Consider the following 13861-nt stretch of genomic DNA (forward strand, 5'->3'; position numbering starts at 1 on the left):
TGCCCCGCAGCGGGGGGCGGGCGGCGCCATGGCCCGCGATCCCGGCGTGCCGCGCGCGCGGGCAGCAGCAGCAGCCGTCGCCGCCTCCTGCCGTCGCCTGCGCTGCGCGTGAGGCAGCAGCCGCCCCGCCCGCCGCCCCGCGCCGCTGCCCCGCCGGCCATGCCGTCTCGGGCAAGGTAATGAGCCGCAGAGCCCCGGGGTCTCGGCTGAGCGGCACCGGCAGCAGGCAGCACTACCACCCGCGCAGCTGGAATGACTGGCAACCCAGGTGGGCAGGGCGCGGCCCAGCGGCCGCGGGGCTCCCGCCGCGCCGCTTCCCGCCCGCGGGGCCGAGCGGCGGGCGGCGCGCGGGGCGGCCGGGGCCTAGGGGCGGCGCGGGGCCGGGGCCGGGCCCGGTGCGCGGCGCCGGGGCCGCGGGGCGTGCGGCGTTTCCGGGTGCGCCTCGCCCGGCGGCTCGGGGGGGGAAACGTTGGTGGCGGGAGGGGGCGGGGGCGCGGCCCGGGGCCGATCGCCGCCGGTGTCTGCGGGCCGCGGCGGCCCCTCGTGCAGCTCCCGCAGCCGTTGCGGGGCCCTCGCGCCCCCGCAGGGAGCAGCGCCGCTGCCCTCGGCCCTGCCTGGCGGCGATTTCCAGTAACCCCCTCAAAGGCGGTGCAGTTTTCAGGGAGCCCGCGCCGGGCAGGGGGCTCGGGGAGGCCTCCCTGCGGTGGCGTCTGCAATGGGGCCTCTAACAGGCTGCTCGTAGCAGAGGGAGGCAGGCTGTGGAAGTGCGTGTGGTCTTCTGAGAGCTGGCGAAATAGCACAGAGTGCCCGTGTCTTTTTGTTTTTCTGGTGGTGGAGAAGGTGGCTGAGCTGCAGTGAGCTGGGTGAGCGTTTACACGGCGTGTGGGGTGCGAAGGGGCAGTTGTGCAGGGGGCTCAGCCTCCATAAGTGAAACGATTCAGGGTCTGTTGATGTCTTCAGTTGGGTATAGGGAGTGTTTGGGCCTTGGTTGCTCCTGAGATACCGGCTACCAGTGTGGTTTTTACACTGCCCTGATTCACTGGAGCAGTAMCTAAAGTTACTGTGTAAAACCTAAACCTGTCTTATTTAATTTATTTTCYAGTGTGGAAGATCTGGGGCTTCTATAGTGCCCTTGAAAATTCAGTGTAGTGAGGGATCTTAGTTTTATAACTTGTAGCCAGGACCAGTCCCATGTACRTGGGAATGTAGTTAAAGATGACAGTTCCAATGACGTTATGTGACTTGGACTGGTAAAATTGGGCAGATGTAGATGTAGGCCTTAAAACCATAGCTGTAACCTCAGTCTTTACTGAGAAAGTTTTCCCTTCTATATAGCTAGCAATGTCACCCATAGTGATAAAGATAAATATTAAAATACTCCCCTTTTATTGGGGCATGGTCATGTAAACTGTGATTTCTCCCCTTATTGTGATGCTTGGTCAAGTAATTCATCATTTTTTTTGCTCCTCACTTAGAAATTTACCAGCTTTGCTGTGTATTTTTAAAGTTCTGCCTAGGTCTTAGTAACAGTGAAGACTTCTCGGGGTGTATGCAGTGGGTACTTCTCTTATTCTATAGATATTGTCTTGGATCAGGTTTCTGGGCTGTAGCCTGGARTTCTGGGCTCTAACTCTTCACCTGAAGCTCCTACCTGGAAGAAATGTGATGTACATCTTGTGTCTTGACAGAGGATGGCTCCTGTAAATGCTTCCTGGGTGGATATGTTAATTTGTCATGAATTCTATCTTATTTTTGACTTAAAAATATCTCACAGTAATATCTAGTAAGCCAATTGTCTATGTCACTTTTCTGTTAACTAATCCTTAAAAAGGGTTCATATGTGCTATGAAAAAGATAYAGCTATTCAGTTTTATATAGCATATATTTTTTCTTTTTCCTTGATTATTTAGAAGGTGTTCTTGGACAAACGTGGCAATGCAAAATGTACCTGAATTTACTTTACTTCTTGTTTGTTGATTGTAATTTCTTTTAGCTTGGGAGATGTTGCTGGTGAATACTTTCCTGCAGGGCGTGAGACAGGGAGTACTTTTGATGAAAATGAAAACTATCATAGCTGTAACTCAGGTTCCCAAGACAAAAATGGAGCTTTTAATTCGTTGCTGTGTTTTCAGATAGATCTTTTACAAACTTTTTTTTTTTTTTWAAACGTGTCTCAATTTTTAGTAATGCTATCGTACTAATAGCAATGAGCTATTTGGTATAAAAACTGCCTGATGCTGAATGTTGGAGCCTAGATTCTTCTGTACRGCAGAGTAGTTTTTACTTTATTTGTGCCTGCACAAGTACAGTCATATCTGTATACATACAGTCATAGTTACACATGGAGTGGCCTCTGTAGGGATAGAAATCTATATTACAGAGGAACAGATTGTGATAGTATATATGTGCATAAGTGTGTGTGTGTGTGTGCGCGCGCTAAGGTATGTGAGGCTCTTAAGTAACTTAAGCAAAATGGAAACTTCTTAGAGAAACACTGAGTGTATATGAGAGGAAAAACTGGGATTTATGTGAAAACTTGAGGGAATTCTGTCCCTCTCTTCTATCTTTTTAAAAACTTCCTAGACTTTTGTGTGTTTGTTGCATATTTATCTTTGACAGGGCTTTTTGCATTTTTCCTAGTATGAATTCTGGGGAAAAATTGAAATGATGTTGGTGTGCATATGAGCAGAGTTAATTCAGCACAGTACTAAAGACTGATCATATACTGAAACAACCACTAGATCTAGATAGGGAATTTGCTGAGTGGCTAAGCAAGTTTCATGTCTTTGCTGTATTACTAAGCAAGACTCTGGATGCAGGTTAGCAAATGCAGGGGGCATCAAGGTGCTGTGCTTGTTTATTTTCCCCTTAAGCCACAGTGAGAGAAGGGAAATAGATTTTAATTAACAGGACCTTTTTTGTCTTTCTCTTGTCATAAATGTAGGTTAGCAGGGAAGTATATGGAGAAGTGAGAAAGAAAATCTTACACATCTAAGAAGTTCCAGAAGTGTCTTGTTAGATACAGGTTCAGTCTTGGAATTCGTTCTTGAAAATGGAGTGTATCCTTCTCATGCAATGTAAGTCAACCTCCCAAATTACTTGTTTTTGTTAGCATAGTGCCTACCAAATCAAATTAGGTATGAGATCCCCATTGGGCTAGGCACTTTCATGCAAGACAGTAAAGTATGATTCTCCTTTCAGGCAGCCTGTAACATATCCAAGAGAGCAATATTGACTAGTGCCTTACAATCAAAGACAAGCACCATGTGTTTAATATGAGACAGAATGGGAGGTATTGGTCGAGAATGAAGATATTAGGCAAAGCAAATGAGCTAAGAAAGTGATGTTGAAGATTCTTGTACCTGTCTGTAAAGGCAGAAACGTGCCTTTTGTAAAAGGCAAGTAGTAGTTACTGTAGCTATTAATTATAATTGAGAGCATGGACAGGACTTCCAGCGAGTATATCCACGTGCAAGTGTGTATATTAAACTAGGCAGAAACAGTCCGTGTACTGTAGGGTGATAGGGGTGATATCAACGGTTAAAGGTCTTGGTTGATAATACTGGGTTAATGCATTGAATGGCCAAGGGGAAGTTAGTAATGGGTTCTCTAAATAAGGAAGGTTGAGATAGAGTTGAACTCAGCCCTAGCTCTTCTGAGTTAACATTTACAGCAAGATATGCAGATGATGGAGTCAAAAATAGAAGGAAATCTTAGCGTAGATAATAGGTTTGTAACAGTAGTCTTTCATACAAGAATGGCTAGGCTAGTTCAGTCCAATGGTTTATCCAGCCTAATATTGCCTCTAAAAATGGCCATTGACAGATGCCTATGGAAAAGTACAAAAATTGTGAGTACATGTGGTACGTTTCCTTGACATAGTCTCCCAACATCCTTTGCAGGATAGGAGTGACATTGAAYTGCTGTGTAAGAAAAGTGATACAGAAGTAAGGTGATTTGAAAGGCTGCTGAGATTGCAGGTAGCTGTTTAGCAGATAAGATGGCAGRGTTGAGGTAGAAAAATAGTTAATTAGTTATTTTTACACTAGTAGTAGGCATGGCATTTACATTTTTACTGTGCCTCTTTCCATAGAGGAGTAGAAATAGAAGTAGCCTTTGGAGTAGGCTCTGCTAGGTCTGGGGGCTTGGCAAGGTGAAGCAAGTGATGATAAGAGTATGGCAAAAGAGGTAAAGATAGAGGTAGAAAGAAATAGGGTCATTGTTACTCTGCCTGCCAGTGAAAAGAAAGGTTGGAAACTTCATGGAAAGCTGTCAATCTGAGTGGATATGGTAATTCTAAATTTGGAGTATTTTATTGCTGCAGATTTCAGATAATGAAGAATTTATGTGCATTATAGCAAATAATCTTGGCAATGAGAGCAAATAGGCAAACAAAATTGACCATCTTAGATAAGCCAGCTATCATAGCATATTTGTTTCCCTGTAGCTTCTATAGTTAGAAATAGAATAATTAAATGATCTTTATTTTGAAGTAGTATCCATATGGCAGGGTCATTCTGAAAGAGTGATAATGAATAGTGTATGTCAGGTTGATTGTAATAAATTTCTTGGATTAAAATTCTTAACATTTCCATATTTTTTTATTTCTTCAGTCATCAATTAGTATGGTCACATCTCCGCTTTTTATGGAATGAAATAGACCTTTACAAAAACAAGTGTATATGTTTCCTTYTGTGTGTCCTATGGAAAGAATTAATCAGCTTTTCCGACAGAACCGTTGTGGCCTTTTCTGCATATTTGGACCAAGAACTACTATTTTTCTGATGAATAAAAAGAGATTAAAATTACTAATAAAGCTTAATGGGGATTCTTCTCTAGAAACGGCACTGCTAAAACAGTTTTCACAAGAAAGTGGTGCTAATGTCTGTGGTAATTGATTAACCTTCTACCCATAACCAGACACAGACTAAAAAAATCTGTGCTCTTGAAAAAATGGTCTCCATTTGTGAAACTCTATGTGGAAATCTAACTTAACGGGGTCATGTGATGCATCTTCAAAGATGTATTTGCCACCGTGTAAGATGATGAGTCTCGTCTGTTTTAGACTATGAGCATTATTTTGTCCATTTTTGTGTTTTCTCATTCTAAGTTCATTTGATATCACACTTATGTGTGTGAAAGTGCTCATATGTTGCTAATATCGTGTCCTGGTTTTATTACACATATATATGTTTGCTTTTGTGACAATGTCAATGTGTATAACCAATGAAATTATAATTACACACCCCTTTTGAAAGATGGCACAAGTGTTACGTTTGTCACATAACCTACTATCTACTTGGTGTAATGTAATGGAAATACTACCATGGGAGCAGCAAAAATGCCCTCTTAAAATCCATGCGTGACTTGAAATAGCCAGGAGTACAATTCTTTGTATTCAGAGAGCGTGGTCCCTGGTGGAATGATTGCAGGCTACCTTTACTGAGAGAGGAGATGGAGGGGAGAGGGGAAAAAAAAGGAAAAATGGCAAGTACTTGTCCAGAGTGTGACCAGTTCTTAAGTTCTAAATGCTTTTCTTTCAAAATAATATTACTTATATGAAAAACAGTATTTTTCAGAAAGATTTGAGAAATGTGTCTTTTCCTGTGTATGCGAACTATGCTGTTAAGAGTTTACACAGTAGTGCCCTATAATGATCTCATAAATTTGTGTTCCTCTTAAGGGTAGGATGGTAGCAGGGTAGTATCCTCAGGTCTTGGTGCAGGGTAAGCCCATCCTGCGGACTCACCAGTGCGGATGAGGGAGGCTGCAGCACGAGCCTTTGAATTCTCTTCATGTCTGGTAAATGGTGTGTGTCAGTGGACAGCTAAAAAGACATTGGGAGAGCAACTGTGAGATGATGACCTGTGCTTCTGGGATGATTCTTCTTCCACGCTTGTTTCAGTTTGAATTCTTTCTTCAAATACGGATTTTAGAAGCCAATTGGGTCACAAACCCTAGTTCTCTGGAAGCAAGTATCTTTCCATTAAGTGGTTTTTCTCTACCTTATGGGAAGGAAAAAGAGATCAAAACTGTAGGTTGCCAAAACATATGCTTATTGTGTTGGGGACCATTTCTTTAGTGTGAACTACTTACTGTCTCACTACTTGGTTCACACGAGAAGAACAGTTTTTTTTAATAAAATCTAGTTTGCCATTTAGTTGAGTGACGATCTGCGACATGGTAACTTCTGAACTGGTTAGCTTGCAGAAAACTGTTTCCAAATACAGACCTAATTAATTGTATAGTTCTTCCCAGAAAAAAACAATATGGTTATGTATTTTACCAATAAGCTTTTGCATTTTATTGCGATGGAAAAACTTTACAAACTGTTAAATGTCTGTACTATAGAAAGTGAGGATTGTTGAGAATATGTATTTTTTCTTCAGTTGACTGGGATATGCAGAATAGTCTTAAAAATTACTTTTAAGTTTCTACTTGCCTAACTGAAATGAATTTCAAAGACTTAATGCTTGTCAATAGGAGTTTCTGATGTATCATCACCTTAAAGAACAATGCTGTTTGGGAAGGTACAGTATTAGGAACACAATAATTGAAAATCTATTAGCCCATTTCATTGGAAGGCTAAAATAAGTAGGCATCTTTGATAAACTCTGCTGTTCCTCAGAGTCAGCTGGAGGGCTCTTCAGCTCTCTGGACAGGGATTAAAACCCAGGGACTCTGTGCCTGCATGGAGAATTTGAATGCAGTATGGGCACATATAAAGCCCATAATGCTTGAAGATGCAGAAATCTGTTGTGTCCTTGAGCATGACTTAGGTGAATGAGGAAGGTATGATTTTATAAGCATCTCTAGAATCCTATTTGATTGTCATAGCAAAGACTTACATTAAGGCTTTGCCTGTTGAATTGAGATTAAGATGGTTTATTTTATAAAATAATCTGAGCAAGTGCTTGACAAAACAGTAATGTGATGCCATGGTGAATATTGGATAAGGAAAACAGTCTTACTGTGTATATTTAAAGAAGACTTTGCTTACAGAGCAAAACAGAATAATACCCACCAAGCAAGCCTACTGTCAACTTTTCAGTGTGGAAAAACACTAGCCAGAATCTAAGCCTGATGCTATAAGGGATGGAGCAAAAATATAAGTCTCTTTATAACCCTATTGCAAATCAATAATATCAATCATCTTTAGATTTTTGAGAGATTGAAGTACATGGGCCTTTAGTTTTTTATTTTATTTGCAGTCATCTTTGCAAGAATGAGTACTTATGGAACTGTTCTTTCAGTTTTATTGAGAATGAGCTGTTTTTTTGAAAATAACTTTTGATATTGTTTAAGAAACAATATCTTAATCTAGTTACATGARTGTAACTATTTAATAAGTGGTTTTACAGTGGTCGGTAAGGTCTGTAGCATAATATGTAAGTGTTGGTGTTTGCRTCAGTAATGCCTTTCACTGGTTGTTGACACTGTTGTAACCCATTTTAAAATTGTAATTTCAATAGTATTTCTCCCTTAAATCTTAGAAAAGTATCTGAAAATATATCTGAGAACTTTTTTTTTTTAAAGACAAGATGCTGACATGCTAGAATGCATTTTCTCTGCATGCTATTGTAATCAATTCTAATCCCAACATGAATTTAAGGTCACTTTCTTGAAAGTAGGGTAGACATACAACTCTTGACAAAGGAAAATACATTTGGGACTGTCATTGAAATTTGTTGCATTTGTAGGTGAATGTGAATCCCATCCRTAATTATACCCCTACATAAAAAATATTTTTCTTTTTATAGAACTGACAGTGCATCAGCTGACCAGGACAATTTAAAATACTCTTCATCCAGAGATCGGGGCAGTTCTGCCTCCTATGGATTACAACCCTCAAATTCAGCTGTGGTGTCTCGACAAAGACACGATGATATCAGAGTCCACACTGACATACAGAATGAAGAAAAAGGTATAATAGAGATTGCTGTTTCATATGTAAATTATGAGGGGACATTCAAGGAAAGCTAGTAAACTTGAAATGATTGAGAGAAATTTTGTTTGATTCATTATACACAAATGCAGTGGATTGTTAGAACTTGTGCCACGGTATCACTGAATTGAGTGATTTATCAGGAATCAAAGGAAAATTGTTGTGAAGGAAAAATTTTTTTGTACTAACAGAATACAAGAGAAGACTTAATGCATTAAGGATTCTTACTGAAGAACAGAGTTCTGGACATGTCTCATCATGGAATTTCTTTCTTAGTAGTATCCAACAGTTCTGATGTTGGAAACAGACTGCATAATTAAGTGTGCTGCTAGTCTGATAGCTTATTTATTGCAGCTTTGGTGATTTTAACAACAAACTAGAATTTCATTTGGTAGTCTAACCTATATTTTGTTTTAAATGTGAACTTCAGTTTTATGTCCCTTAATTTGACTTCATACTGATTTGTGCAATGTGTATGTTTTGAAGTATTATGAAGTTTGTTTTGTGCAGTTTCTTCTTCCATTTTTTTGAGAATACATGAAGTACTTTCCCAAGAAAACACTTATGAATTTTAATTAGTATATCTTGGAACTATATCCAAGATATCTTGTGTGTATATACAAAGAAATTTGTGTTCTTTTTTTTAAATTGCCAAATATAGATTAAAAAGTAGGAAGGTATTTTCCTTACAAAGYCATTTCTCTTGACTATGCAACTTTCTTCAGACATACCAGACCAGAGAACTCAAAATCTCACAGTAATATTTCCATGGAAGTTCTTGTATTTTAGCCTCAAACGTGTGTGCTCCCTCAGCTTAACTGCCTTGTAGCTTTCTGTATATAGCTTCATGCCTCTTATTAGGGGAAGTTATGTATGAATATAACCAYGCAAACGTATTTTTTTTTAAATTGATCGGTAATGCTAGTATGAGAAAAGAAAGTGAAATATGTTCTTGTGTGTCTGAATGCCTTCTATCTTACAAGTTGGGTACCTTTGAAGGAGTAACATTTTAAGCAGTGTGACTGCTACCATTGAGTTTTAGCATGTTGTGAGCACATTGATGTATTATGTTTGTTAACACTTCAGAGTATGTTAGTATTTAGTATATTTGGAACATAGTGAAACATAAAGTTTCAGATAAATCCATTAAGGTAGCATTTTGTGAAGTTGCTGGGAAACTGCTATTTGAAAAGTGCACCTGACTTCCCCCTCCACCCCCTCATACTGTATTTTCTAGGACATGTCTCTGCTAGCACAGCGCTTGTTTGGTTGTGACTTGGAAGGAGATGGTGAGGATATTCTGATTTATAAAAATGAATTCTGCATATTTCTAATTCACTTTTATTTTTGTAGAAATTTGTAATGACATTTGAGATGCAGAATGGTTTTGTCATTTACTTAGCTTTTTGAATTAATGTGTAGGTGAATAAAAGAACTTGGGAATTTTATTTTCAGAATTTGTAGCTTTCTAAATGATGTTATAATGATTATAAGTACCTGGAATTCTTAAAGAGTTTTTTTTTCTGGTGTTGAGAATAAAACTGACATGCAATTTCTTCATTTCTAGAAGTTGCTTCATCTGCTGGAGAAAAATATTCCTTTGATATGTAAAGTTGCAAGCARACTTTTTTTTGTTGCTGTTATAAAAAATATATATTTTTTTCTTAATGAAACTCAGTAGGATGGAAATGACCAATTCTGTCTCTTCATTTGGTTATCCTTTGGAAATCCCTGGTCTAAGGGCACTGTAACGGCATGTACTTTTATATTCACTCAATTACTTTTTTTTTCTGTTTTGCAATGATGATAAATGCGTGTTGTTGGGTAGGTTTCAATTTGGTGCCCTAATCTCTGCAACAGTATATAAATATCTCTACTATGGATTTTGTAGGATATTCTGCAAAATACGAAGGGTGCTACTAAGTACGTCTGGATTAAAGGCCACAGATGCTTTGTAGCATTACAGAATTGTAGAGTAATGTAGAGGGGGCAGAAGTTGGAACTTTTTGAGCTCATTGGTCCAAAGTTCTGCTGAATGCAGGACTAGCTACCAGACTGAACAGGACTGCTGAAGGCCTTATCCAACTTGGTTTCACRTATCTCCAAGGATGGACTCTTCCATAGGCTCCCTTAGCAGCTCGTTGACTGCTTTACTCTTGTCATAGTAAAGAGATGTTTGCTTGTATCCAACTGAAGTTTCTCTTGTTGCAGCTTATGACTCTTGTCCTTTTTCTCTGCACTTCTGAGTCAAGTCTGGCTCTGTCTTATCTCTCGTGCAGCAGGTAGTAAAAGACTGGAATTAGATCTTTCCTGTTAGTCTTCTCTCCTTCAGTTCATAAAACAAGGCATGAGTGTTTGAACTGAAGCTTTTAAAATTAAATMAGGCTTTCTGGATTGTTTATAAGTGATATGTTCTCCATTCCTTTATTATTCCTGTAGTTATGTAACTTTAGGATATGCTTAGAATGCTCATCGTGAGGAAGATAGTACACTAATGTTCATACGTCATATTATCTGTGCATTTATGCTAAAATTAATACCTAGTGACATAGCTGATTACGTTCTCCTGGATTTTAGGTTTAATACTTCAATACAATGAATAGAATATGTATAAATTTACCAGAATTTTCAAAACCTTCTCAGACTAGCAGCTCTCTGTAAAGAGAATCATAATGTAATATTTATTGTCTCTATGCCTAAGTACCTGATTGCCGTACTGCTTTTTAAATATGCTCTATAAAGCACCATGTGCTCTTACAAATGAGGAAAAACAGCTGGAGTTTCTTGAGTGCTGGAGGGAATGTATGAAATATGCTCGAGGAACTCTAATTGTATATGACAGCGTGTATATTTTTGATAGCTAATGTTTGTCATCTAAATGCATGATTATCTGACATCTTCAGTGAAATTACATTTCTTCCTTGCTCTGTGTTTTAGTGATATACTTTAGTCATAAACATTGCTATTAGAAGTAATTTTCTTAGTAGGAGAGTCTTTGTTATGACAAAATAACCTTAAGGTGAMATACATGCTAGTCTCTTACAAAGGGTTTAATGTTTTAAGTCAAAATATACACAAATTAATCTAACTTTTTAATTATAGAACACTGTGAAGTCCCAGTTGTTGTGGTAGGGTAGTCCTGCATGTATAAAAATGCACAGACTTTTACTTGTAGTTCACTCCCCCCCCATCAAGATGACATTGTTTTCATCCATTAAGATCTAGGCTTCTAGGCTTACTTTGATGCTTGGACCTGATGCAGATGGAATTGTGGAAAYAACATTGCTAGTTAGATACAAGCAGTCCTGTGTATCTTATTGTTCTGTGTTTTAGTTGGTTCTTCTCTATCTGAGTAGAGAAGGTGCTTTAGAACGCTGTTTGCTCAGCTGATTAAAGAGTGAGCTGTAGTGCACTGAGTAAACTGTTGTTTAGGTTTGGTGGGCACTTTCATTTCTCCCCAGTGCTTATTGCAGAGAGGAAGAGCCCATCCCTCCAAATCACGTGGCAGACTAGAAAGAGATTTTGATTTCATTATTTGAGTATGTAAATTCTTCGGGGTGTAGGAGTAAAGACAAACCAACTAATCAAATGACACTTTTATTTCTGTTTTGTCTTGCTACCAAAGGTGAACTTTGAGTGGGAGAATTTAGGATTGTGTTTAATATTCGTGTTAGCTGAAATGAATTAATGTGTGAAAATACCTGCTCTTGTAGGTTGAGAAAAACGTTGTTCTAAGTATGAATTGCAACCTAATGAAACTTTTGTACTTACCTGTGAATCTGTGCCTTTTGCAAAACTTTCTTACTTTTTGTCTCTTTGAAACCKGAGGATAGTTTGTAACGAAGAGTTAAACCTCCATATGTAATGTCAAGGAGCAAATAGGTGAATGCCTCTAGCTGTGCTTGCTAGCGAGTTGATGCAAAGGGTCTTTTGAAATACAAGAACAAAAGGAATAAAAACTCCAAAATACAAGAGAATACATGATAAATTATCTGATAATAGAGCTATGTTATAAACTGGTCAAAAAAGACTGATTAGATTCTGAACTTACATCCTAGAAGCTTCCAGGACACAGGAAAAGACTCTTGTGAAGATGAAAAACTAAAAAAAGATGATAGCGGATAGGAGTGTTAATTAACATATGATTTAAGTAACTGGTAATATACAGTGCTCCTGAACAGAGAGTCTGATGCTTTAATATCATATTGCTTTTTCTACAGGTGGCTACAGTGTCAATGGAGGATCTGGGGAAAATACTTATGGTCGGAAGTCGTTGGGGCAAGAGCTGAGAGTTAACAATGTGACCAATCCTGATTTTACCAGTGTTCCGCATGGGAATCGTGCTTTAGCCACAAAAGACATGAGGAAATCACAGGGTAAGGATGCCATAGAATTTTCAGGAATAGGGACCTTTACTTTATCCTGTCTCTGAGTTCAGAATGTGACCAGAAGTTCCATATGAATGAACAACCTATGTAGCTTGTTCTTGTATAATACATGATTTGCTAATGTTGGTAGAAACTGTTATTTTTAGAAGTTTGTTTAAAAAAAAAAAAAAGGAATATAAAAATAATTCTATAATTGCATAATTTACTTTGTTTTATAAAGGGAGATTGGCAGTATCTCATTAGGAATAAAACAAGGATGTATTTGCTGTTTCCTTTTAATTCCTCCATAATCTAGATTATTAGCCTCTCTTTCTAAAGAGGATATGCTCTTAAAATTGTTAAAAATCGATACCCGAGTGTAAACTTGTAAATTCATGGGCAAAACTGTAGTGTGAGCTCAGCTGTTGTTTGCACCTGACATGACTGCCTGACTCGGAAAAACTTCAGATACTGTCTCAGAAGATGCTTTTGTGGATTGTGATCCCTTGCATGTTTCTCATGAGATATGTGTCTTCCTGCACTACAGACAACTGTTTTTCCCAGATAAAGCAAAGAAAAAGAAATCTAATTCTTGCTAASTAGGTATCTATATATTTTGCACTTTCCCATGAAGGCAGGTTCATTATAAAAGGATTCTTCATACCTGTYGGATAAAATCTCAGCAAATTTAATGTCTCATGCAGATATGCTATCAATGAACAAAAAAGTATATTTGATCCTTCAGCTTTTTTTGGCTTTTTACTGTTTGATAAGCCCCCTAATCTTTGAAGATGTCAAGTGTCTTCCATGTTTATTGCTTAAACTGATGTCTGGAAAGAAACAGATCATCAAAGCCTATTTTATTCATCCTTTTTTCCTTAATTCAAGAAATAAGGCATGACAGTAAGAGAATATTTTTGAGTGTAATACGGAAAGTGTTCTAGAAACGACTGAAGTGCAACATCATAAAGAGGTCACATGTAGTAGTCGTGAATGTAGATGTGAATGGCTAATAAAGTCTTCACATTCTGTGAGTCTTATAGTTTAATCATCATGAAAAATCTACTGTTGGCCTCTTGAAGCCTYGTTTTCTTTTTACAGGTATGGCAAGTATATTAATCACGTATTCAGGAAGAGTAAGTTCTAATTGGTTCTAGATCCAGTTAACTGAATTATGGCCTTTCTCACTGGTGCCAATCATGATTTTGATCAACTTACATGAATTGTCATTTTAGGAAGATGGTAGTTCTCTTATGTGCTAGGTACCGCTGTACCTAGGTACAAGTGTATCTTCTGTTCCTCAACAGTAGAGTTGTATATCTCTTCCTTTTAGAGGCAGAATTCATCTCATTGTCAGAAGATGATTGCCCCTAACCTTTATTCTCTTGCCAAAATGAGAACACCATGTTTTTTATAGTCACTTGGGATATAATCTGGTTCTTTACTTCAAGGCAACTTGGTTTTCCAAATGATTTGCTTTAAACATTATTTGTTGAGCTGTTTTGTTCAGTGAGATAACTGATTCAATCGCACCAAACACAAAAAATCC

The 13861-nt window shown here is 38.6% G+C and overlaps 1 protein-coding gene across 1 annotated transcript in view; it reads left to right on the plus strand.

The window, feature by feature from the left end:
* Positions 1 to 179: 179 nt before the first annotated feature.
* Positions 180 to 13861, plus strand: part of SMG1 (SMG1, nonsense mediated mRNA decay associated PI3K related kinase) — a 53375-nt gene continuing 39693 nt past the window's right edge. The window contains exons 1-3 of the mRNA XM_026054218.1: positions 180 to 268; positions 7761 to 7924; positions 12166 to 12321. Of these exons, the coding sequence (XP_025910003.1) occupies positions 180 to 268; positions 7761 to 7924; positions 12166 to 12321 (409 nt within the window). The remainder of the gene's footprint in view (positions 269 to 7760; positions 7925 to 12165; positions 12322 to 13861) is intronic.

Source organism: Nothoprocta perdicaria, unplaced genomic scaffold, assembly GCF_003342845.1.
Source record: "Nothoprocta perdicaria isolate Ctin4 unplaced genomic scaffold, notPer1 scaffold_12, whole genome shotgun sequence".
NCBI classification, from domain to species: domain Eukaryota; kingdom Metazoa; phylum Chordata; class Aves; order Tinamiformes; family Tinamidae; genus Nothoprocta; species Nothoprocta perdicaria.